General features: G+C 56.1%; 5 protein-coding genes across 5 annotated transcripts; 2 read left to right on the forward strand and 3 right to left on the reverse strand.

The window, feature by feature from the left end:
* Positions 1-965: 965 nt before the first annotated feature.
* CSUI_009989 (uncharacterized protein) lies at positions 966-8,720 on the reverse strand. The gene has a single exon (XM_068070096.1). The coding sequence runs from the start codon at positions 7,755-7,757 to the stop codon at positions 2,091-2,093; it is 5,667 nt and encodes a 1,888-aa protein (XP_067917925.1). The 5' UTR covers positions 7,758-8,720; the 3' UTR covers positions 966-2,090.
* A 1,102-nt stretch (positions 8,721-9,822) lies between these two features.
* On the forward strand, positions 9,823-14,724 carry CSUI_009990 (14 kda phosphohistidine). Its single transcript, XM_068070097.1, has 2 exons — positions 9,823-12,217; positions 12,736-14,724. Exons 1-2 carry the CDS (start codon positions 11,287-11,289, stop codon positions 12,900-12,902), a joined length of 1,098 nt encoding a protein of 365 aa, XP_067917926.1. The 5' UTR covers positions 9,823-11,286; the 3' UTR covers positions 12,903-14,724.
* On the reverse strand, positions 14,399-16,013 carry CSUI_009991 (oocyst wall protein; the record flags this gene model as incomplete). Its single annotated transcript, XM_068070098.1, has 2 exons — positions 14,399-14,926; positions 15,216-16,013. 2 exons carry the CDS (start codon positions 16,011-16,013, stop codon positions 14,399-14,401), a joined length of 1,326 nt encoding a protein of 441 aa, XP_067917927.1.
* A 2,007-nt stretch (positions 16,014-18,020) lies between these two features.
* Positions 18,021-20,151, forward strand: CSUI_009992 (fibronectin-binding a domain protein). The gene is made up of 4 exons (XM_068070099.1): positions 18,021-18,840; positions 19,013-19,159; positions 19,466-19,746; positions 19,930-20,151. Exons 1-4 carry the CDS (start codon positions 18,460-18,462, stop codon positions 20,060-20,062), a joined length of 942 nt encoding a protein of 313 aa, XP_067917928.1. The 5' UTR covers positions 18,021-18,459; the 3' UTR covers positions 20,063-20,151.
* A 2,251-nt stretch (positions 20,152-22,402) lies between these two features.
* On the reverse strand, positions 22,403-24,153 carry CSUI_009993 (mbp-1 interacting protein-2a family protein). Its single transcript, XM_068070100.1, has one exon. The coding sequence runs from the start codon at positions 23,097-23,099 to the stop codon at positions 22,677-22,679; it is 423 nt and encodes a 140-aa protein (XP_067917929.1). The 5' UTR covers positions 23,100-24,153; the 3' UTR covers positions 22,403-22,676.
* Between the last annotated feature and the right edge of the window lie 193 nt (positions 24,154-24,346).

Here is a 24,346-nt window from a genome sequence, read left to right on the forward strand (position 1 = left end):
ACTCGCTCATCGACCGCCCACCTCTGTTACGAATCCAGATGGTCTGTACTCTTTGAAGGACCACCTACTGCTTCTTCACGTCACAGCGAGAGACAAAGTAAGGGAACACGTTGACTCAGTAATCGGCGGACAAAACTGCAGAAGTAAGTATCTTGCTTTGGGAAGGGAACAGAGCACGCGAAAATAGGAAGGGAGGTTTTGCTCTTCTTCAGCTTCTTCTCTTTTACCTTCGGTGTCTCTGGGCCGAACCGTACCCTCTTCATGGAGGCTGTGGCCTGAACAGCGTGTGCGCGTGCCTATCGCGTACACGGTTTGTCAAGCGCCGCCTCTGTTCATCGGACCAGGAAAAGTGAACTTGCACCATCGACTGCAGTGTGAGGAGGTACTAGAACTGGCACAACCCGCAGTACAGAAGATATCAGCCGCAGTCCGTCGTGTAGGTGAGGTGTGCGCGAAGTAGGCGCTGTAGAGTAGTTCGCCGGAGTTCAAGTTCGCGGTTTTCAACACGTTCAGTTTACTGCTCACGGCATCGACCTGGCGCTCCTCAACTATTCGGGGACGACCACGGTGCTTTTCTCCCGAATGGCTTCTGAAGTCACGCTTCATTTGGGTATCGTGTTCCTGTTCGATTAGATGCTCAACGACACTCAGGGCCCGCCCGAGTATACTCACCGCTTTGGCACACTAGCGCAACCCACACAATCCCGGACCATCTCAAGGGGAATTCACCATCCAACGCTCGCCCTAACTGCCGCCGACAGCAACCGGCCTAATGCTTTGCCGGTGCGATCCCGGTATTAGCTGCCGTGGTCTTGGGTCTTCCGCTCTGCGGCGTCCCCGTGCTACATCCCTGCAACATCGAACGACGCTCACTCGTTGCATCGGCAGCATACTCAGCGCCGTCCGGACAGGCATTGCGCTCACTACGCAGAACTGCCACAACCAAAAAAAGACGCAGCTCTGCTCCTCCGAGCTCAGTGGGACGAACTCTGTCTCCGCAGACCGCTCAACCAGAAGCGACCGGGCGCTACAGCATACCATCTGCCTTTCTTCCGTCAGAAATGCTAAGTCACCTTTGGGTGGCGCAGACTTCTACCCCCCGCTTGTGTCCTCAGCTCTCGGAGATTTCTTCTGCCGTTGGCAGCCTCTCTGTCTCTGAGGCAATGAATCGCTACCGTCAACTCTGCCACTCACATTTGACTGGTGTCACCGGTCTTGAGGACAGAAGTACCGACAAAATCCGCGCGCACGCGTACTCAAGCAGGAAATCCACACCTCGCTTTCAGTTCATTGTATAGCAGGCCACTGCGAGGCGCGGACACAAACGGAGGAAATTCAGCGTGCACTGGAGAGCCGACAGCGTCTGCTATTCACTACTAAAGCGCGCTACCTGCAGAACAGAGCCCAAAGCCAACAGCCCTGATACATCCACTTCAACCTGGGCCCACGCGACACTGCTTTTCCCGGAGCTTCTTGCAACGGCCCCTGAAGAAGGGATCTCCGATGGCAGCATGCTGACAACAGCGTTCCGCCAAGGGGCGTGCCACCGCGAAACGACCTGCTCACAACACATGCCGGGCGCTGCTTAACAGCGGGGTCGCCTCAGGAATAACATCTGCAGTGTGCGAGGTCGCATAACCACTGTGCTGCAGAGCTTCAGCAGAAACAGCATAAAAAATTATGAAAATCTAGCACGCGCCAGGCTGTAGACTCGCCGGTCAGCTCCTACACACAAAATGCCGGAACTCGTATCTCAGCTCTCAAGACCACGGGAACTGCTACCTGCCAGCCGACGTCTAAGCAGCACGACTTGAATCTTTGCATGTTTACAGTTTGCTTCGGAGCCCAGCACGGGGCACAAACTGCCATCTTGGAAAATGACCGAGATTGCCACAGGTACAGACCTGGTGGAGACGTTTAACCCTTCCTTCACCCAGTGAAAAAAAAAGTCGGAATCTCGGACGTCCGCTGGCTATGAACGGCTGCTGACAACAACTACGTCTGTCTCGTTGCCGTTCAGGCCGTTGTTTTCTACTCCGAGTGTACTACATTGGACTGCCTGGTTCTCTATACCACCGCAGCAACGGCGCCTACACCCATTCCCTGCCGGCCTCACTCCGCTCTCCTCCCTGACCGTCCGGCCAGCGTGCACCGGCTTCTTGTTGACCGTGATCGTCCCATGAACTTCTCCCTGCGGCAACTGCCCAACTGATCTCTGGACAGTCTTTCGGACCAGACGGCCAGAAAGCCGGACAGGTTTGAACGTCAGCTCCACCCTGTCTCAGCGCATGCGGCTGGTAGCCTGACTGCTGCTGGTGCCCCTGTTGCAAAACTATACTGCCACTCACGGAAACTCGACCGCCGTTGCACCCGCGCGGGAGGGTCCCGGCTTCAGCTGGGTGGAGCTCAACTGGCACGGTAGCGTCGTACATTCCCCACGCGAGCCTGTGCTGATGAGGTTGTTGCTGGTCTTGCTGCATCTGATGCGATGTATAACCGCCCGCAACTTGACAAAAAAAGACACCACGAACACCGCCTCCGTCGCTCGTACGCTGGTACGGGCTAGAATGATGCCCGTGGGGTGGGAAATACGGCAACGGATCCGCCATCGTAGGCCTGATGTCGAGGGCTCTGGTGTATCGGCTGCCCCCCTCGGCATCCCTCCCCAAACGCCACATTTTTTCTTCCCCTGTCCTGGGAACCTCTCCGCACGCAGCCACTGAGAACCAGCGAGAGGGATGGAAAGAGCATGAGCCAGCACCTGCTGTCCCTGGGCGCGAACGTTCTGCATCGGCTGGTCGCTGGGCGCGTGAGGTAAAATCATTGTCAGGCTCACCGCCCGAGACCTCTATCGGTCTTCCTTTAGGGACGTCCTTCTCGGGTAACATTTCTTCTTGCTGCGAGACTCTGGTGTCCATACGCGTGGGGTCGAGCTCTACTTCGTCCTGCCCTGCTTGTCCCGAAGGCGCTGTTACGCCCACCGCGCTGCGGTATAAGCCGTCAGTGGAACACTGGAGAGATCGAAACTGCTTGGGGACGAATCCGTCCGCTGGATTCCTCCTGTGCTGACTGGAAGCTGCCGTCGATGGCGAGCTCGGCGAATCTGGAGACCGAACAGGAGATAACGATTCTGTAGAGAAAGACGACAACGACGCCAGCGAAACAGGCGCTCCGACGTCTCCTGGCAAACACACCTCCCCTCCGGAGCCGACCCTTGCCCGTCCTGGGGGCTCCCTGGTAGGACCTGTGAAATCCTCCGCGCGCACTGTGATCCCAGGCTGGGTACAGCCCGTTGAGAAACTTCCCGTCATCCAACAAACAGGCAAGGGGACAGCCGATGGTGTACTTAAAAAGGCGCCAATCCTCCTTCCGTGAGGTCCTTCCAGATGAAAAGGACTGTAAGAGGGAATCAGGTTACTGCCTGGGGGGGAGAAAGCAAGGGCGTGGACAGGCGCAGCCGGGACAGCTGTCACACCTCCGGCTGGAAGCTCAGGGGCTGCAGCTGTGAAGCTCACTGGGACTGCATGGAAGTGGGTGAACTCCCCCGCTGCGTGACTGTAGGTGTTGGTGTCAAGAAAGCCCTCATTAGGCGCCACTGCACGCGGGCCAAAGATGGCCGAACCGCCGCTGTAGATGTTCCCAGCCACGGAATGGTAGCCGCCTGGACGTAGGGGGAGAGCAGAAAGGGAAGGTGTATTATAGCCAACATGCCAAGACCCTGGAAACGCCGCCACAGGGACAAGATACACCGGGGAGCTCGGCTGGACAGCCGTTCTTGAGTCCCCGGAAGAAGCGCGCGCGGCGCGAAAGACTGAACACGTATCTACAGGCGCAAGTGCCCCGTCCGGGCCGGTACGGACCAAGTAGCAGCTGTCAGAGGGTTGGTGCGCAAGTCGTCCGGGATCAGTGCCCTGATGCACGGCAGGACCGTCTACTGATTCTCCCCAAGACAGCGCCTGTAAGCGTGGACCCGCGACCCCCAGGATTCGAGTCTCTGGCGCATCAAGTGCTTGTAGAGGACCCGGCACCACTGTCGAAGTAGGCAGCTCAAAAACAGCCCGCGACTCCTCCAACGCAGCGTTGCTTACTGCGCTCAGCTGATAATAAGGTGGACGGCCCTCGTCGCTACCGCGCTGACCGGGGTCCTGTGCTCCCTGATGACGCGCCTCCTCCGCGCCACCCCACTGACCCGGCCTTTTCACACCGCCCTCGCCTTCTGAACCACGACGCCGACTTCCCTTATCCTCCACGCACTCGAACGATGAAAGGATGCCAGAACGACTTGCGCCGATACTGTTGGGCTGGTCGGTGAGGGCCTGCGTACAGGGAGAATAAGCGCGCTGTTCCGTTGTTCCTGTGATGCTCCCTGGCCGGCCCCCGTCAGTCTCACTGTCCCCTGTCCTGAAAAACATTTCAAGAAACTTCTCCTGTTCCGGGTCCGGTACTCCACTCGCGCAACCTGTTGCCCGGTCGAGCGAGCTTCCAGTTGGCACCGCGTTTGCAGCGGCTTCCACGGGAACGGCACGGTCGGTGCAGGAGCTGCCGTTTTCGCCTGCGAGAGAGTCGACATTCTGACCTCTCTGCTGATCTTCCGGCCTTACTACCTGGCGGCTGTCAGCCTTGAAGGCACGTTCGCTTCCCGGACCACACGACACTACAGAAGAGAGCGTCGTCGAGTAGCTGTAACATTCAGTTAAAAGAGGGACCGTGGGCCATGCTTCCGCGCGCACCAGACCTGGGCCAGTGCAGGGAGGATGCGCTGGTGTGGAGGGAAACGGGGCATCGTTCAGTCCAGGGACCGAACCTGCACGTCCGTCACCTACACTGCTTACAGTCGAATCCTTATCATCTTCGTCACTGGCCTGGACTTCAAAGGCCCCCCCTGGTTTGGTATCTGTTCTTCCCGCGAGTTGCTCGGCGTGCTCGTCCTCGAATCCTCCCCTCGACTCCCTTTCATCTTCATGTGCCGAATCACCTTCCCGTTCAGAGGACGTGTCTGAGCACTTACGCTTCGACGACTGCCTCCGGATCTTCTGGCTCCGGGTTCCACTGGAGTGTCCCACAACTCGTTTTGTCGAAGCTTTCCTTTCCCGTTCCGCCTTCCTATTCGCTTCTTTCTCTCTCTCTTCCTCCTCCTCTCTAGCCAGAATCGCATCCCGCGTCCGAGCGCGGCGGAGTCTTCTTTCTTCTCGGGACAAGACAGGTTCCCTGACACCCGGAAGTGAACCATCTCTCTTGTCCCTGGACACGTCAGCACCTCCGTCTCCGTAATTTGTGTGGGCCACAGAACAAAATAGACTGCCCCTACAATCAGTACTTTCCCCCCTACGATGAGGCAGCGAGCATTCCGATTTCTGAAGCTGGTCGTCAGCACGAGCCGAGATTTCTTCAAGATCTCCCTGCTCAGCGTTTCTCGCCCCATCCACACTATTTTCAGTTTCCTGCGCGCCGCGGATGTGATTGGGTCCAGCGTTTCTTTCTGTTCTTCGATGATGTTTCTTCACGACGACACAGCGAGAGAAACCTCTTGTCTGACCTCGCCTACCTTCAAGCGCTTTTCTTCGCTTGCGCGCCGCGCAGTCCGATTCTCCATCATGCCAATCAGAGTCTTCTTCCTCCCCACTCCGACAAGATTCCTCACCTGCAGACTCGTCACGGGAATGGTCAGACGAGCAATCCCCGCAGGAGGTCTGCTTCGAGGAACGCCCGGGTGAATATGCAAACTCAGCAGGACACCTCTCACCTCGGTCCCTAGTTCTGCTCTCGGGTGGGACTCGAGGACTGGTGGCCCCACCGTGCTTTCTCTGGGATTGTCCGGCGCCCTCGGCCGACATGCAGAGACTTTCCTCTCTTCCATGACAAGCTCCTGCCCTCCGGGAAACCCCAAGGCGACACGCAGGGACTGCAGACGACCTTGACACCGCGCTGGCTGAGTCAAGCCAGACCGGATTCCGGCAATTCCAGTCCGACTGAAGTGGAGCTTTTTTAGCTGAGGATATATCGGCCCGTTCCGGGCTAAGAAACGACGCACAGAGGCGAAACGAATCAGAGAACCCAGCATCACCTCCGAGCATGTCATCCAGGACTTTACTTGTTTGCTGTTCACGTCTCCTTTCTTCTCTTGCTTCGCTTGTCTGCGTCCCCTCCTTGGCTCCTGCGAAGTCCGCTCTCTGGCCCTCGCGCGTCTGTACGTCTCGTGGCTCTGGCGACAGGCCCCAATGTCGTTCACTTTGTCTGCAAGCTACTCGTTCAGACGACTGCGGTATTCCGTAACTAGGTGACCGACTCCGCACTAGCTTGGTTATTCCGAAATGTTCTTCGCCGCGCCCTTGCTCATACTCGTCTGACCCGCCTCCAGGGCCGCGGCGGTAAGACAAAGACCCATCGTCTGGCGTCTTCTGTAGCGTAGTCCTCGTTCGAGCCTCCAGCTTCCCTGAAAGCGGCACTGGATCCACGGCGGGTGTCTTGGCTTGACAGCCGTTGCCAGTTGGCTCCCCTACTCCCTTTCCTCCGTCCGTTTGGTCCTTCGAAGGCCTCAAGATGACTGGTGTTTCATCCTCTGTTTCCGAGTCGCTTATAACAATAACACAAGGCCTTCGGCAGTCACCGTCCGACACGCTGCTACAGGTCATATCACGACCATGTCCTGGCCGGTTGTTCCGGCTCGGCATTGATGAGTGAGAGGCTGAAACGGCCGCAGCAAGTGATGCTCTGTTGGCAGAACTCAGTGGCTGGCCGCTGTTCTTTGCCCGATGCTTGTTAGCCGAGCGCCTGTTGCGAAGTCGTGCCTTCCATGGCGTCGCACTACCGCCATGCTTGTTACCTACTATGTCTGCTGCTCGGCCCCCCGGGCTCTCCAGCCCCATTTCGTCTGGTTTCCATGAGCACTCTTCATTCTCCTCGCGTTCCTCGTCCGTCTCCCCCTGCCTCCATCGCTTCGCTACCAACTTCCCTGTTGCCTGAGAGAGTACTTTCGTCTGCGCTTCCTTCTGTCCTCCCGGGTGGTTGCACGTGTCATTCCAACCGTAGTCATCGCCGATTCCGTCCTGAGTGCCGGTCCTCACTTCTTGGTTCTTTACATCTCGGATAGTGCAGCCAGCGTCTCCCGGGTCTTCCCGGGTTGCTCTAAAGCTCGTGTCTGCTGCACAGGCGCGACCAGCTTCAGCATCCCGGCCTGCTGGTCGCTCCGCATTCCTGTGCTTGCTTACCTTCCTCTTTCGCGTGTGTTTGGGATCCATTTTCTCCACCAAGCCTACCGCTGCCTCGTAGTCCTCGGGCGTAAGAAGTGGAAATTGTCGGAGGTCAGGCGACGTTCGGCTCGTGCAGTCTAGTACGTGGTTGTCGGGTGGCTGAACTTCTTTCCTCGTCTCCGGAGCTTGTGTGGCCTCCTCTAGAGCCTGCTGGGACGCCGAAAGAATTGAATACAACACTTTATTCTTCGCCTCCTCTAGCGGAAGACCCTGAAATTCCTCCTTCGCGACGCGCATTTTCCCTTTTGAACGGGAGTTTTCTTCGGGAGCAAGATGGAATCTTGGCTCCCACGTGAAGTTCTTGGGCCTTGGGTAACCTACCCATCGGACGAGGTACAGGTCTAGACTAAACCGCTTCCAGTAGGCTACAACCTCGGCCAGGGCGAAGAGTCCAAGGTTTCCAAATCCGTAGGTTTTTTCCTTTTTCTTTTTTTTACCTGCGCCGTCGCCTTCATAAAACATCTTCAGAGGGCCGTCCATGTGCCGCCGAGGCTCGAAGGCCTGCATACAGGAGATTCCCGTAGATGCTCCTCACCGTGGCTCTTCGGAAATGACTACCCTTCAACATGGGCACTTCTGACGAAATAACCAAAGAAATGGCAGGATGACTGCGAATGACGGGCCGTCCGGATGTCAGTCCGGAGAACCTGCTAGCTTGTTACGCGGAGCGGAGCCACGCCCGCACAACTTGATTACAGGAGACACGTGTGTTGCTTCTTCCAGGAGAGACACACCGCGCTCGGGATTGCGTGGAAGCAGGGAGAGTGTTAGCCCCCCAGTGAGCGCAGGACGGCTGCAGTTGCCACAGAGTTTCTCTACTATCGGATGACTTCCACAAAGGATCACACGCTTCGCGATTCTGTCCCGGTCCGCCGTCTACAACCGAGGCCGCTGTGACACAGCCGCAACGCACCCCGCTTCCGCAGAAATACTTAAAAGCACTTCGGTGGTGTCCTGAAGGCGATTCAACAATCACAAGGCCGACAGCCATGATGACAAAATTCCTCGGTTCCGTTTCTCAGGCGCTTCATACCGCGTGCTCGGCAGGTAGCACTGCAGCTGACGGCCCTAGAATTCAACGTACACGCTATTCCTCTCGCGAACACGGCTAAACAGCTAGCACAGTACAGGTTTGCCCTGGAACCGCAGAGCCAACGAAACGTCCTCGACTGTGCCCTTCGGTAATCAAGGCTGTCTTGCAAGTTCACAGCATCCCTACAAACAGTCAGAAAAAGGCTCGGATTTCAAACGCGGAGGCATACCAGAGACGAGACTTCCACCGAAAGACCCCAGGCCACTGCGACCGGGCATACAAACACACTAACAAACGCGGGTCCCCACGCGGGAGAAGTGAACGCGCCGGCCCTCCGGCGACTGCACACGCGCTAAGTTATTACGATGTTGCTACAGAGACACCACTGATCGCAAACAATATTCTCTCACGAGCTACCCACTGTTCTGTCAAAAACGGGGACAGCAAGCTGATTTGCAACGCACCAGTGAGGTCCGCATAGCACATATCTCAGTGGATCGACGCACCCGCATGGCTCCCCCGACCCGGCGCGCGGGTCGGCCGCTATCACGCCGCCTTGCAGGAGACTTTACAGAGGGACCTGTTGCTGGTCAAGTACGCTTCTACGCAGTGTTTTCTTCATCTTGGGAGCCCCGCATAGGTTCTCTTTTCGAAGATGTTGAGCACACGACCGAAAGCACCGGTTTTCGCACAGCTGCGGTTCCGGTTCCGCTTGCGCTCACAAGGCAGGCTCGGCGCGGTCTCCAAACCGTGCTTTACCTGGCTCCTTACACCAGCCGCCGTCGGAGCTAACAGTGACAGCCGCCCTCGAAGCTAACAGTGTGAGACAGGCAAAGCAGGTGTCCACCGTCAGGCTAATGCAAGTAGGAGCTCTCTACAATTATGTACGGCCGCTACGGCGCCGTTCAGTGCCCGCGATGCCACTCGTCGTGGTCGCCCTGCGCGGCGTGCCCCCGTAGGTGACGCAGTGTTTCTATGCGCGTGCCCGTCCACGATGCGCGCGGGAATTCGTGTACCGTGTGTGCTGTTCCGCGGTATCGCGACGCGACACTGGTGCTGGCTGCGCACTTTTTCGCGCTTGCTCGGAAAACGCACTGACCGCCGAAGTCGCGGCCGCAGCGAGGGTCGCCCGCCTACGAAGCTGGCAACTCTCGCTCGGACGAACGGATCGACACACGCCCAGGGACGGCGGAAATGGATCAGTCAAAACCTTCTTCGAGTGGCCAAACTCGCAGGAAGAATAGCTAGACAAAACGGAGATGGTTCGCCACTGAACGGAACCTTGTGTGGCAAGCACAGCTGAACGCGGGAGCTGTGCCTGGGGATTCTAGGGGGTTTATCTCTACGGATAGTGGCAGCCCATACAGTGGTTCGGCTCTGTTAGCTGGACCGCAAATCCACTTGTAGCATTGAAGTGCCTCATCGAGATGGAAAACACACCAGACAAATGGGCAGCCCATAATTCGCCTTCTGCCAACGAAACGACGAAGGTAATGGTTCTTGTTCCTGTCCGGGTCCCCTGCCTGTTAAGCGGTCCAAGAAATGCCTGATTTTCATTCGGAGGGGACAGGCAGTGGAGCTCTGCATGAAAGTTGGCTTGCAGCATCTTCACCCGAACGCGTCCGGTGTCGTGCGTAGCTGTGCCTGTGTGGAACGCGCCTCAGCGTGAGCAGGCAGCAGAGATCACATGCGAAATTAGCCTCCCGTGTTACCGGTCCCGCCTGGGAGCGGCGATGAGAACGCCTGGGCTGTCTCGTGTCGCCTCCGCAGTAGAAAAGAGGTGTGTGGCGCGCTACGTACAGCCCCCGGGGTCCGGCTTAAAAGCCAGAGGGCAAGGAACTGTAGCTCACAATTTCGTTGGCTGGACTGAAGACGATCGTGTTTGACGAAGGATTCCTAGTCCGGTTCGGTCACGTCAGAAGGCATAGTCGGCGCATTGCGCCGCCAGTGAGGAGGCGGTCACTGCTTGCGCAAGCGTGGGTTAGTTTGCGACGCACTCTCTGTTTCTCATAAGGGGATACGGTTTGCTGATTTGAGTGTTGGTCCTGTTTCAGACGCAGACCTTTCTCGAGAATCCGGTGTTGTTGTGCTGTAGTCGGGCGCGATACTGTCCCGTCAGTGGATCATCCGCACGGTGCGACAGCACGCCGGGCAGCTTTTCGATGCGGCTCGCTCCCGGGTGTGTCCGTTTTCGTGTCCACCATATGCACTCTCTCTGGCAAGTGTGTCGTCGTTCAGCGAGGTAGCAACTGGAAAAGGTCAATCTGCGTGTTAAGTAGCTAGGATGCTGTAGGCCGGAGCGCGTAACAGGCGATTTGACGCGGCTGGGGTGCTGTGAACGGCTGAGAGCGGTGACGTGGACTGTTGTGCGAGTGTTCTGAACCGACGGGTGCCTGAGGCTCTCGAGTTAGCTTCTGAGCGGCTTCCTGTTGAAAGGACAGCGGTCCTGAGTGTGGCTTTTGCTTGAGTTTGGCAAGAGTGTGACGCGGTGGTGGCGGTGGCTCGCCGAGTCGCTTTTGGTTGGGGGCGCCCAGCTGAAGTGTGCCGGGTTCTTTGTTTGTATATTTGACCGGTGCTTCCTTTTGGAGGGGGCGACTCCACACACCGATGCTAGCGCTGGTTTGTATACGGGTGAAGCGACAGTTCGGAGAGTCGGATAACTGGGTGAGGAGGCCGAAGTGAGCCTGCTGTTTCGCAGTCCGCGACTCCTCACTTGTCCAACCCTTTTGTGTCGTCCCATCTTTCGCTTTCGCCTAACAGATCGCCAGCTTGTCGCTGATCTTGTCGGAGGCTGACTGTGGTCGGGTGACGTCGCCTTCTTGTACGAGTCAAGGGTGCTTATATTGTCGCTTTGGATGCGCAGCGCTCCGCCCGTTACAGCGGCTTTTTGGTGCGCAGTGTGGTGTGGCGTCGTACGCGAACACTTCCAGAGAGACAGCGGGGATAGGGTTTGAATGCGCAGTCAAAGTTCGGAAGTCTCAAACTCCTGGGGGCCCTACGTCCATGCTGCCTTTGAAGGAGTGCCAGCAGCTGGCCCTGTCGTCTGCACTTGGACGTCAGCCGACTTCGCTTACGCTAAACCAGGTATTTCCCGTTCCGCGTCTCCGAAGAGCCGAACCTGCCCGTGGTGCTTCTGCTTGTGTAACGGCTTCCGCGTGTGGGACTTCTGGAGTGTTCTTAGAGTTGTCATTGTTCGCAGGTCGTCTTCTCCATTGGGGTTCTCGTTGGGTGTCTCCTTATTTCGCATTCTGTTGTGCTGTGAGACCAAGTGCCTTTGCTTCTTTCTTTCCGCGCCCCCTATCAGCGCCTCTGCTGTGTCCTCCATTCTCCGTCTTCCCAGGGTGCGTCCTTTCTTCACGGTGCGTTTTACGCTCCCGTCTTTTTCCCTTCTGCGGTGCCGCGCTTCTGTCTACGTTTTCCTCGCGTGCAAAGAAAATGCCTTCTGAGGTATCGGGCAGACATCGAACTCCGGCCGAGCTGCAGGCCGCGTTAAAGGTGATCAACGATCAGCTGGCCGATGCGAACGACGTGGAGCGCCCTGCGTTGGAACTAGTAGCGCAGAAGTTGACTGAAGAACTTGTTGAAGTAGAGTGCGAGCTCGCGCAACAGCAAAATTCTGAGAAGGATAAGACTCGTCCCGATGTCTCCGCCGGTTGCGGTGGGGATGACTCACAAGAAGAGATGCGTGATGACGCAGCGCGGAAGATTGTAGGCACCAATAGAGAACTGGTTCAATTCTTGACATCGTTGCCGAAAGTTCGATTGGAGGAAGGCATACAAAAGTACGTTCTCATCAAAATCGCACCGGACAAAAATGAAGGAAAGCAGCTTGAGACGGCAATCTTTCTTGTACGAGGGAATTCTAAAGCCGAGTATCACTATCAGTGCGCCCTTGATACCATGAAAGAGCTGGAGAAATGGGGCTTGGAAGCAGGTGAGTCGTGAGCGTCGTTGTACAGAGGAATTTAGTTAGCGGGTGAGGAGACCTCAGTGTTAGTGCGGCGACAGCTCACAGCAAGCCTGGGTCCGCGAGTAGGTATTGCCTGTCGTGCCAGAGAGTGTATGAATGACCGCGGTGTCCCGGCTACGGTATAGTGTCACCATTCTGGGGGATCGATAGTCCCCGCGCAGGAGGAGCAAGGGAGCATTCGAGATAGGTTTTGATGTGTAAAAGCCGGTAGCGTGTACTGTGCTCTGAAGAATAAGTGCTGTCTTAGTACCAGCTGCTGGGCCAACGGGTGGCCAAGGGAAGATGGACAGCATTTCGTACTTGAAAAGACACACGCAGGACATGTTAGGGCAGATGCACCCAGGATCTGCATGTCGTTTTGGCAGGTTTGTGGTAGAGCACGTGTACCCGCTCACTTCGTAAAGTGGTTCGTGTCTGTGGGTCAGTCATTGGCGCTTTCAAAGCACATTTCAGTAGCGTTTCGCGGCGTCTTGTTTTCGCAGAGGTGCAGGGAGGCGGTCGTATCGAATGCCGAATGACTGACAAACAGGTGGAGATATATGGACACTCGTACCAGTACGGACGCGCAGATCATGCGAGGACTGCCCAGCTTGTGAAAAACTTCTTTGGCAACGACTTCCAGGTTTCGTGGGGAGACTATGGATACTAGGTGGAGTTGAGATGGCCTTGCATCTACTTTCGCGCGGGGGAGTTTGCTGTCTCCGGACGGGAATGACGTTCAAAGACACCACTGCTCTGTGTTCGTGTAGCGTACTTTTCTAGTTCGTGAACCGTTCTTCGCAGATCAGCTCCGCTCATGCAGTCCTGTCGGCCTCCTGCTAGAGCGTGCATACGCCGTGCCACATGTCGTCGGGTCGCTGTTGTGAGTTCTCGGAAAAGAACGGGAGACGGATGCAATTTCGGTGTGCTGTTTCAGCTCGTAGTAGCGCGTACCTTTCTTTCGTATCCAGTTGCACGGCTTAACCGACGTATGGTCAGATGTGAGGGTGCGAGATGCTCGATGGTCGGGGAGACCACCTTCTGCGAAGTGGATGAAGTGGGTTGATACTGCAATTTGTAGTGTTTCCTCATTCGTTCACACACAAGGGGGGCCGAATCCGTATGAAACGGTACCACCAGCACGGATTGGGGTGGGGACGGCTTTCGTGGCGATGGGAGCAGTGGCACTGCTTGAAACTCAAATTGATCGCGATGGTTTGGGGGATGACGTCTTCTGGGCGTCCGCGTCGAGGTCTGGGTTCTCCAGCGGCGCTCTTTACTGTCGCCAGCGGCAGCTTGTCGCCCATGGGGAGTTGTTTGGAGCGTTTTTTCTCGCTGTATTTCCTACTTCCGCCTTTCGATCGACCGATGCCGGGTAGAAAGCAGCGGACTGGCGTGCGGCAGCGGGTCGGGCAGCGCAGCAGTCTAACAGCTGGAGCTGGAGTGGAACGCTTGCAGGCCAGTTCTGTGTGGCGCGGCCCGTCATAGTGTAGGCAGCGTGTTGCAGACATAGGTTTTCTGTGTTGCAGGGCCTTCAGCTTTATTCCGAGCAATGGCGTGTCGGCGTGAGTGCCTGGGGAAGCCATGTTGCAGGTGCAGAATTCGTGCCCGGAGTGCGAGCTCTGGCTTTGTGACTAGCAGACAATGTCTGATTCAGATAGGCGATTCACGAGGGATTTTCAGGAATATTGATAGAACTTCTCCAAAGTCTGTCGAGGAGATGAGCGTCATAGCAAGCGGAATTGGCCGAGATCCGACTCAGGTTGAAGCTTTGCCGCGTGGTTATGCCACTGCGAGGCCAGGGGCGTTGCGCCCGAAGTCCGAGGGTCGGAGCTTCTGAAGCAGTGGAACGGGTGCCGACAGGCGGCCGAAGGACGGCGAGGGTCAGTCACCTTGAGTCGACATCCGTACGGGCGGAGACTTTTTATCGGACACAGAGGTCTCAGGGTTGTAGACGGTGGGTGCGCTCTGGTCGCCATCGCCACTGTTATGGGTGGTTTACTACTACTTGGAAGACAGCAGAAAGTGAGCCATGGCTGCCGGAATTCACCTGGGAAACGTCCACGTCGCGGAAGGGTAGCCATTGAAATCGGTGCGATACTCCAAGACTCAAACCGAGATTGCGGTGTTCGACTGCTCGAGGAGCTGCAACGCAGAACGCAGTCATCAGGGCTCCTTCTTTTCTGGGGCTTTTTCAAGCTGTGTCCCGGCAGGTGGAGGCCTGAAGGCGGCTGCAAGATCCGCTGAGTTGTCGTATGCTCGTTTGACGTGGTACGGATTTGACAGAAGGTGTAGCCTTCCTCCGTCCCAGCGTTCTCGTTGTGTGATGTAGCTCACACCAGGAGTCCACTTGAAAGGATCGAACTGGTACTCGCAAAATCCCTGCTTTAGTTGTGGATCCCAGAAGAAGGCGTACCCTTCGATATTGTTGCAGTCCATGTAGTAAGGTAAGAAGTATTTTCTGAAACACGTGTCCTGCTGGAACTCGTAGCCAAAAGGGCACTGGCCTTCGATTGCTTTTGCTCTGTACGCCACGCACTTGTCAACAGGGTCGTACTTGTATCTCGGCACGTCCCACTCGCCGAACCCCGGGCCTAGCTTGGGTTTCGGTCCGGGACATACCAGCGCCACATCTTCAACGGAAACTTTCACGCAGCCGATGCCAAAGTTTACCAGTTCTAAAGCTCTGAAACCCTGAAGCGGACACAGTAGGATAAGAGGCGCTCAATGCACTGCAATAAAGTTGTGAGCGGTGCCCAGGAAGCAGCAACCGAGCGGAAATGCACAGCTACTGTACGCCGTTGTCTGACGCCGGTAGCTGGCTTTGCTTGGTACGACCGTGTGCGCGTCACGCGATTTTGACAGAATGAGTAGCGAAAGACTGCACGATTCTGCTGGAGCTGTGACTCCGGGCCAGCTGCGCGACACAAAAGAAAGTGCTTCCAGAGAAAATAACTCTGGACGCGCAGGTTCAGTGACTCACCTTCACGCAGTTTTTCGTGGGCATAGGTGGGACAAGCACGTTAACTTTACAGGCCTTTCTTCTTCGATCCTTTTGTGACCTGACCAGTTTCCCTCCGTCAGGACATTCTAGTACCCACTGTCGGTCTCCGACTGGTTTAGCAGGTAGGGGGCACTTCTTTTCTTCGCCACTGCAATCTATCACGTCGATTTTAGGGACCGTCTCCACAGGTTGTCGTATCGGGGCTACGTATTTCACACGCTTACACATTCTTGACCGCGAATCAGGGGCGACGCTAACGACTGCAAATCCCTCTGGGCAAACAATTTGCGGTGGCGTATAAACTACGGCTTTCACACATACTTCGTCCTCGTTTGGCAGGAAATTTCTCGGGCAATCGAGTTCGTAATCCGCCACGATTCGGCCATAACAGAAATCGCCATTCAATACAGATCCGGGGGGGCACTCGTAGTGCGGCAGGACCCTGTCTTGGCGATCCAGCCATACGCAGGCTTGGACTATGGCATCGTATGCTCCTTTCGCGCAGGCTCTCCGAGCTGGCAATCGAACTTTCTGGTGCGGTCGCGTCGCTCTGTCACGGGCGTAAGTGACTGTGCCGTCCGGCAGGTCCCCCAGAACCGTTCCTGGTGACGCTCCGTGCTGCAGGAGTGCCGGGTCGTTCGCAGCGAAATACTCACCAGGCGGGGCGCCTCTGACTTCGGTCCAGAGGCCTGCGTCTCGCCATCTGTCGTTTGCCTCGAACTGCCCCGGAGCAGGAGGGTCTGCAGCGATATGTGGCAGTTTAAGAAGCCAGAACATTGAAGAAATCGCGGAGAAGAGACCGTACGGTACGTCCATTTCTTAAAGGCTTCTGGCTCGAAATAAGGCACGCGCCCGTGAAGGCGAAGCTAGGTTTTCACAAAGCCTGCGCGGCAGATGGGGACCTCCCCACTGAAGCTTCACTCTCGAGTAACCGCCAACTGAGAGCAGCTGCCTTTTGTCGTACATAGGTTTGCACGCTGCTGATGTAAAAAATGCACCGGGACTTACCAGGTTTGCACACTGCTGATGTAAAAAATGCACCGGGAGTTACCCACACTGCTGCCTGTTCGCAGGCCAGTGTCAGCTGTGCTCGGCTACACTGATGTCGCCAGTCATCCTCATCGGCACGGACCCGCCGTGCAACAATTTCTCCGAGACCTTGTTGCCGTCGCGAATACCACGCATAACGCGGTACTTGCTACTCCGGAACCGAATGCGCTGCGAGCGGTCGGTCCGGAAATGACACGTCTTACAATAGCTACAGCTCGTTTTCGGAGCAGTGGACGGAATTGCAGCCGGATTAGTGTGAATGGACACTCATAGGAGGCTCGCTCTCACTGGGATACGGTGCTACCGTGCAGATGCTGCCGGTGAGTTAGAAAGGGGTAGCGGTGGTTTCCAGAGGCAGATCAGTTCTCGCCGTTCTCGAACAAGAAGAGAGCACCGGATGTCTACGGTGGTTGCGGGACGGTTGATCAAGCAAGCGGCGAGCGGCAGGACCACCGGACTGTAAGCAGTCAGAATCTGTCGCCTGTACAGTGTTTAGTCGTTGTGGAGTTCGAGAAGGAGCTGGACGTGCAGCGCCAGCCACCTCTTTACTGGAAGCGGTGACATACCCAGCGCCGACTGGTGGACCGAGGTGAACGCGTGTACAGACACCCTCTGCTGCTGTATACACTCGCTGCGAGCACCACGGAATACTCGTCACGAGTGGAGAAAAGCCGCCTCAGGAAGTATCTTCGTTAGGTCAGAGAGGAGACAGCTTGCCGTTGCGATGAAAGAACTCTTTCTTCATAGCTGCCTCATGGTTTCTCTATGTTCGGCCGGGTATGCCGCCGGTCTCTCAGTCCGGAAGTACTCCCGTTCCTTTGCCCTGACGCCGCGTGGTGGCTCTGTGCGCGGGGAAGTTCAGAAGCTAACGGAAATAGCACCGCATGGGGGAAACGTGTCCGGACAGCTTACTACGTTCCTAGGCGAGGAGGATGAGCTGGCCACTGCGATCACTGGTGCCGCAAGGGCAGCGGCCTCCCAGCGTCAGCATGACGAAGATCTCATGGAGAGGTGGTGACGCTTTCTCCTTGTTGATGCTCCTTTTGAATGTCATTTTTTCTCGTGTACAGGCATGCCAAATGGATGATGACTCGTTCCCGAGAATGGGCTGACACAAAACAAGGCCAGCACCCTAGAGCCCTCAGGCGAAAACCGTCCCCTCGAGAAAAACCCGCCCCTATTCCTCATGAGCGACCGTGTGCGCCTGCAGAGGCTGGAGGCGAACTACCAACCGTTGTAAGGTCATGAGTCTGGCACTACATGCGTCCTGCTGAGACGCCAGCTTGCCCCCAGGCCACAGAACAGAGAGTCGGGACAGCCGATGAGGTCCCCGTAACGGAACGGCAGAGGTCTGCTGCTTGCATGTTCGCACCGTAATTCCCGATGGAGAAACGATGTACTTACAGGCTGAGTGACATGATTGCCAGGTCCGTACTTGCCCCAGGAGAGTCACAAACAGAATTGATGGGACCATGAGTGTCAGACTCGCTCCCGCGCCTTCGCAAGTGCCGATGGAGCCCAGCAAAGAACAGCAGCTGAGAGAAGATTCTGCTGTAGAGCGAGAACTGCAAGAGGCTGAAGCTGAGGTCGTGGAGACAGAGCGGAAGCTTGCCGTCGAAAGAGCAGAGGAGGCAGGCAGAGAAGCTCAGGGAATAGAGCTGTCAGCCCCTGACGTGGACCGCTCCCAGGCGGACGGCACTGAATTTCCTAAGCCGATCCTGCAGCTGCCAGAATCGGGAGTGCATCTGGAGTCTCCCCAGGAGGACGAAGATGCCACATCAGGCGGATTCCGGGATCGCGCTGCTGCCCCGAAGGTGGAGATTGGACCGCGGACAGCTGCATCTATTGCCACGAACACACCAGAGCAGGCACGTTTGATTGTCAGTAATTCGCTTAGAATACCCGTGTGGACGCCTCGGCACCAGGAAGTTTCAGCTGAATCTCGCCACGGCAGCATTGGCTAGGCGCCGATCCAGTCTACATTACGTTTTTCGTCCGGCGGTGTGCTGCAGCAGCCGCCGAGTGCATGCTGTTGACCAGCGCTTGTGTGCCAGGAGAGGCGCTGTCGCTTTAGAGATTTGTATTGCTTTAATTCTTTTTTTTGAACCCCTGCTGTCCCCACCTCGCGTTTCGTTGTCACTGTATCCACGACGTTTAATGGCAGTGCAGAGTGATGTTTTCTAAATTCATCTCCCTGGTCGCCATCCTCGCTAGCGCAGTAGCAGTTGCGACTATGATCCAGGCGTCGAGCATCCCAGTATATGCGTTCACGGGCCGCTCCTCTCTACCGGGTACCTGTCTTCCCTCCTGCCTGAACGTAGTGGGATACTGCTGCACTAGGATCTGCTGGCGCCACGGGGTGCTGACGCCTACATACTCCGGCAAACGCGGCAACGCCGCCATCCGACCGGCACCAGCAAAGCTGAGGGCTGTGGCATTTCGCGGGACTGCTCCGTGCCCTCCCTTTTACCTAGGTTCTTATCTTTCCCCCCCAGGTGTACCTCGGTTGTCGTCCGCGTTCCTGTCGGCGTCTCTGTGTGACAGACGAGAACAGGTAAAAGCTCCAGCTACTAGGATTGCTGAACCCAGCGACGCTTGAGCATGGAAGTAGTTATGAAGGCGTTATGTTTCTAGAGTCGATGTGTGTGGGATAGCGCCGTGCGTGCTCTGACGGGACTTCCGAAGAGCTAATGCACGCTCATCCGGTTGCTGAACCATTTCCTCAGGCAAATCATGGCTCACGCGCTGTCAACTGTAGGGAAAAGTGCACCGAATGTTCACACCCCAGTGAGCTTTCGGGTTTTCTCACCCTCGATGTTGACCCTTCAAACTCCGCTTCACCGTTTCTTATTATTGGACGCACGGCCGAGCAGGTAGGCAGCTGCGACTTTTCGTCGGTGTCCGTCTTCCGCCAGTTTCGTCCTAACGGGCGCCTCGTTGGTGACTGCTCAGGGGCTGCGGAAGCGACGCAAGGCTCAAGTAGTCTTCGGTTTGTGCAGCACACTGTGAATCGTCAGTACGACCGACTAAGTTTCTTCCTGTCCCCGCTACAGTCAACGATCCTGGTACGTCTTAACTTCATCCTCTCTGGGGACGTGGGTTGCGAGCAAATACTCTTCAGCTTGATTCAGAGCACGGGCTAATCGTGTGTTTTGTCTGCTGTGTCCTTGTTTCCGCAGAACGAGCGTCTCACATTTGTCACAGCGAGGCCGACGGACTGGTGGTTTCATGTTGAGGGCTTACCGGGGGCTCATGTGGTCCTCCGGGGTAGCTCACGAGACTGGCGACCTTCACAACACGACATTCAGCTCGCTGCGAATTGCGCGGCGTACTTTTCCAAGGCACGCGACAGTAGCGTGCCCGTCAGAGTGACTTTCACACTAGCTAAAAACGTTTCAAAGCCACGGCGAAGCCCTGTCGGCACCGTACAGGTTGTGGACGCCGAGACAACGGTGGCACGGTGAGCTAGTCTCCCAGGAGGTGGCAGTGGACACACTTTGGGTCAGTGCCCTGGTGAAACTCAGGCTGACTGCCATGCTGAGTCGTGTGACATCCAGAAAAAAGAGGCGTCAGCTTTTTTCAACCGAGCACTTGATATCGAGCCCACACAGATGCCGCAGTTTTCGTGTGTCCGTCCGTGCAGACCATCTGCCGTGAAGGATATTCTCCAGAGAGTTCTAGAAGAACGCCGACAGTCTCACAAGAAGAAAAATGTGCATACGAAACCGGGGAAGAGTTCTGTTGCGTCCGGCCCACCAGTCCGTGTATGTTCTTGAACTGCCCTCTCCGTATCTGCCCGTCTCTCCTTTCGCGGGTGCAGAACGGACCTTGATGGACGTACTAAGGACACATGACAAAAGACTGCATGATGATCCGGGTTTTTATCTGGGATGTTTGTCACCTGGTGAAGAAGTGGCTTTCTCCACATCCACACCCCGGAGTCTCGAGGGCCAGGCCCCGGCGTATGAGCGAGTATACATATCACGAAAATGCTGGAGCGGCCGAACACAAGCGTACGTTGCTGAGAGCAAAGTCCTCTCCTACCGGCTCCGGTCGCTTCAAGGTCAGTGGTATGACAACCTCTCTTTGCCATAGGGTGAAGAAGTAAACAGACAGGCCACCATCGCAGCCACCAGTCCGACTCCCATAAGTATGATAAAAGATATTCCCAGCCATTTGAGAGCGGAGTGATGTGGACTCTCTGGTCGCTCATAGTAGCCATACGGCGTCTTCGACTGAAGGAATGATGTGTGGTCAGAGTCCTTGGACAGCACTCCATATGGCACCTTATCCCTGTCTCCCGTGTCGGCCGTTTCATGGGAGAGGTTCCTAGACGTTGGTGCTGCTACGCCGTCCACCAGAGTAGAAGTCCGAGTTCGCTGAGCAGCTACCGGCGTGCGCGCATCACCTGATATCGTTTGAGAGACACACGCACCAAGGCAAACTCCCAAAAGAAGGAGACGCCATTGCACCCTACGGCTCACCGGAAGCATATGCATTGGTTAAAAGCCGAGATCAAGAGCCGCCCATGAAGGCGTAGTGAATAAGGAATTTGTAACAAACGGAGAGACGCCCCGGCCTCCAGCAAGCCAGGCCAGCAAAGACACAAAAACAGAGTTTACGCTCCGCGTTTAGAAAAAAGGCGGACGGAGCTTTTTGGTACGACGGGTGTCTTGACTCACGGATAGAGACTCTGAAGCCTCCTCTTCTGAAAAAGGGGCCAAGACTCGAAAGTCTTCACGGAAATGGATACGCTGCTACGGAATGTTGAGTCAGCTGGCAGTCGGCTGCGGCAGCGAGCACCGGGATATTTTCGGTCAGAGCATGGGAAAACTAGGCATAAACCCTAACATAAAAAAGATTTAACCAGTGCATTTCAGAGATAAGTCAGTTCCCCAAAATTTTACGTCCAAAACCGTTCTGCTATACTCTGCTGCATGTGACATAGCCGGCTGTCGTCGAGCGCCGCCATCTCGCCTCTCCGCAAGCGTGCAGCCATTGTCTTCTCCGGCTGTACGTCATAGCTGGAGCGCCTGACTAGCAAAGAGGTGAGCCCCGAAGGCAACCCGGCAATTTCGTACAGTGACTTTTTGATTGTACACTGCTTAGTCCAGACGAGTCGAAGGAGAGTTGAGACAGTTCGTCGCCATGTTAGGGCTGACCTTAGCGGGCACTGGCCGCCAGCATGCTGTCAGACGGGACGCAGAATCCGCTGTCGCTACTACAGTAGAAGGCCAAACGTGACACTGTAGGTCTGAATCAGGATCTTAAGTTTGATTTCTCGGGACGTGTTCCCTACGGCAGCCTGGCCACATACCTTGAGGGCTTCGTTCCTTCAAGTTACCGGGTCTAGGGAGAAGCTTGTTTGTAGGACTGCTCTGTGTCGCCTCGCTCGCTAAGGGCTTGGGCTAAACCCTGAACCCATGGCTTAAGAGCTGCGTCTGGCACAAGCACACAGAAGGGTGGTCGAACTACTGGGAGCTGCAGGCCAGAGTGACCAAAGTCGAGTGTGAAAAGAGCGCGAGTTTAGCTGAGCTTTCATGACGATTGATTTCCGCTGTTAGAGGCTTAGTGATCGACTTTTGGGGCTAATGATACTCCACGGCGCCCGATGTCAGGCTTCTCCCAGGAGGCGACGCCGCACCAACACTATCGCCCCAGTGTGACTGAACTGCGGGCACCAGAACAATAAAACATCTGCCATGCTTGGTGCACTTCCGCGGCTCGCCCGGACCACCCTCAGGTTCCGGATGGTTTTGTTTTGCAGACTATCTAGATCACAATGCAGAACAGGACTCTGTCATAAATAATCCTCGCGCTGCAGAAGCCGCTTGAGATCTGTGACGCGGAGAAGTGACTTCATGTTTACACCGCAAGCCCGCACTGGTGCAGTTCTACTCGCTAGCCAGATCAGGGGACAGCTAGTCTAGTGTACTTTCTCAGGTGGCTGTGCCGTCTCCCCCACGCTGCCAGTGCGCCTAGAGTTTTTGCCAGACCGTGAGGGGCATCAGCCCGGGATGTTCAGTCCCTGCGGTGTCCAACAGGTTGCTTCATCAGGCTGAACTCTCCCGCAGTCTGAAAACAGTCTTCATAAACCTTGGTCCGATTTTGAAAAACCGAGATCACTGCCGTACCACACCAAAAAAACAACCATTCTCCAAAGGTCTCCGGGTCCTCGATTCTCCGCACGCTCGGCACGGTCTAGCGCACGAGAGTTTCAGGTCCAACAGCCAAACAGAAGCATACCATGCAAGCCGTGCCACGGAATGCCAAAAAACAAGTGCATGTCTATAGCTGCACGATGCTGTTGCTGGGAAATTACGGGTCTGTTGAGCCCGGTACCAGTTTGCAAGGACGCTCTGACCGTCACGCTGCAAGGGCGCCTTCTGTTTAATGAAGATGCTTTTTCGCAGCAGCCCGGACTAGCTGGTCGAAGCTTTGACTGGTGATGAGACCGTTGACTTCATACAGTGGATTGATGAGCACCCGAAGAAACAGCTCATGAAGGTCGGCAAAAAAGTTTTTTATCCCCTCATTGCTGCCGCGGTTCTTATGAAGCAGGAGGAATTTCACGTGGCCTGCAGTGCAATACGCCGAGACCAGGAAGTCCCTGAAGCTATCGCAGTTCTTCAAGTACATTGACTGTGTCTGCCAGACGTATTCATCTACTGCATCGAGGGCTTGATGGATAATGAACTGATCGTAGTGTGGCGAGTCTTCGCGCTTACCCGGCGACGACAAGTCCGCTTCATATAGCGGCGTGTCTCCCTTCCCGACTATCACCAGCACGAAAATATTCGACGTTGTCGACATTGTCCTTCCAGTCGCAGGGAGTAGAGAATATCGCGAATGCAGACACGAGGGCGCTCACCTCCCGTTGCATGAGGAACCGGTTGGGGGGAAGGCGACTACAAGGGCAAACGATCGGAAACAAGCGATTCGCACCTGGATGAGGCCTAGACCAGTGCGGCACGGAAAAAGTGCGAAACGAGGCAGATCTGCGTCTGAGCTGTAGGCGAACACTGAAAAAAAGGCCGAGAGGGCCGGCACCAGCTGCGAAGTGTGCAACAGGCGTCACAGGTGTGGGCCGTAAAGGGAAACGCGACAAACCGCGTCCCCGGATAGCTTCTCAGTGACTACCGAGGAAGTACACTCGGTTAGGCGAAAGAAAAAACCCTCGACCCTAGGAGAGTTTGGCGAGAGGGGCTCGCTAGGTCTTCGAAGATTGCGACGCGATGCTAAAGTGGGAAAACCAAACGACTGCCACTACGCGAGGTCCTTTCCCCACTCTCCATGTTCTGAAAGGCAAGGTGAAAGGCGCGCTTCCGTGGTTTAGCGGCATGCTAGCCGGGAAAGGACGAATGGCAGCGACCCGGGCCAACAACGACGTAACCGGGGCCTAGAACCTCTGACGCCACACCTCTGCCGACGCACAGGACACGAACCCGTCCGAGAGGTTTCGCTAGAAACGTTGGAAGGCGCGGATGAACTCGAAGAACCTTGGGGGGAGAAACCTGAGGACAGTGCAAGGGTTGCATGCGGTTTCTTGGCGTGTGGCTTTGGTTAGGAATGCATGCAACCAAGCAAGACTGCAAAGCCGATTCAAAGTCAGGGAGGCTGAAACCACCGGGTAAACCCGGGCTGAAACGGGTCCAACCATAGAACTGGAAACACGCCCTGACCCATTGCCAGTCCGTTGGGCGTCGGCTCTGACTGCCCTACCTGAGAGCTCTCCAGAGGCCGGCCCAGCAGCGGCCTTTAGAGTTGTACGGGCTACCCCGGCTCGAAACAGCGGCTGACCGCTTCTCCCTGGACCGTCGCGTCTGCCGCACCAGCACTCTGGAGTGTGCAGCATTCATTGGCCACGAGCTCTTTCGGTAACTTGTGTGTAGCCAGATTTTCAGCCGGCGACTGCTGTGCACCCAAGCTCGAAGTTTCAACTCAGACAAGCTTTACAACAGTTCACACAAGTCGTCTCACTGGAAGAGTCACAGAGTACACGGTAAGAACACATAAAAATAGGAAGTGAGTGTAGTGCCCGCTGCACAGCAACAGGCGCC

The sequence above is a fragment of the Cystoisospora suis genome, assembly GCF_002600585.1.
Source record: "Cystoisospora suis strain Wien I chromosome Unknown contig_6506, whole genome shotgun sequence".
NCBI lineage: Eukaryota > Apicomplexa > Conoidasida > Eucoccidiorida > Sarcocystidae > Cystoisospora > Cystoisospora suis.

Bases quoted from the DNA above. Each gene is read 5' to 3' on its own strand.
- CSUI_009992 (XM_068070099.1), top strand. From the start codon at position 18,460: ATGTTTTCTAAATTCATCTCCCTGGTCGCCATCCTCGCTAGCGCAGTA. The intron at 18,841-19,012 runs GTAAAAGCTCCA...CCATTTCCTCAG, and splicing joins TGTGTGACAGACGAGAACAG to GCAAATCATGGCTCACGCGC. The intron at 19,747-19,929 runs GTGAGCTAGTCT...CCGTCCGTGCAG, and splicing joins GCCGAGACAACGGTGGCACG to ACCATCTGCCGTGAAGGATA.
- CSUI_009989 (XM_068070096.1), bottom strand. From the start codon at position 7,757: ATGCAGGCCTTCGAGCCTCGGCGGCACATGGACGGCCCTCTGAAGATG.
- CSUI_009990 (XM_068070097.1), top strand. From the start codon at position 11,287: ATGCTGCCTTTGAAGGAGTGCCAGCAGCTGGCCCTGTCGTCTGCACTT. The intron at 12,218-12,735 runs GTGAGTCGTGAG...TTGTTTTCGCAG, and splicing joins GAAATGGGGCTTGGAAGCAG to AGGTGCAGGGAGGCGGTCGT.
- CSUI_009993 (XM_068070100.1), bottom strand. From the start codon at position 23,099: ATGTCGACAACGTCGAATATTTTCGTGCTGGTGATAGTCGGGAAGGGA.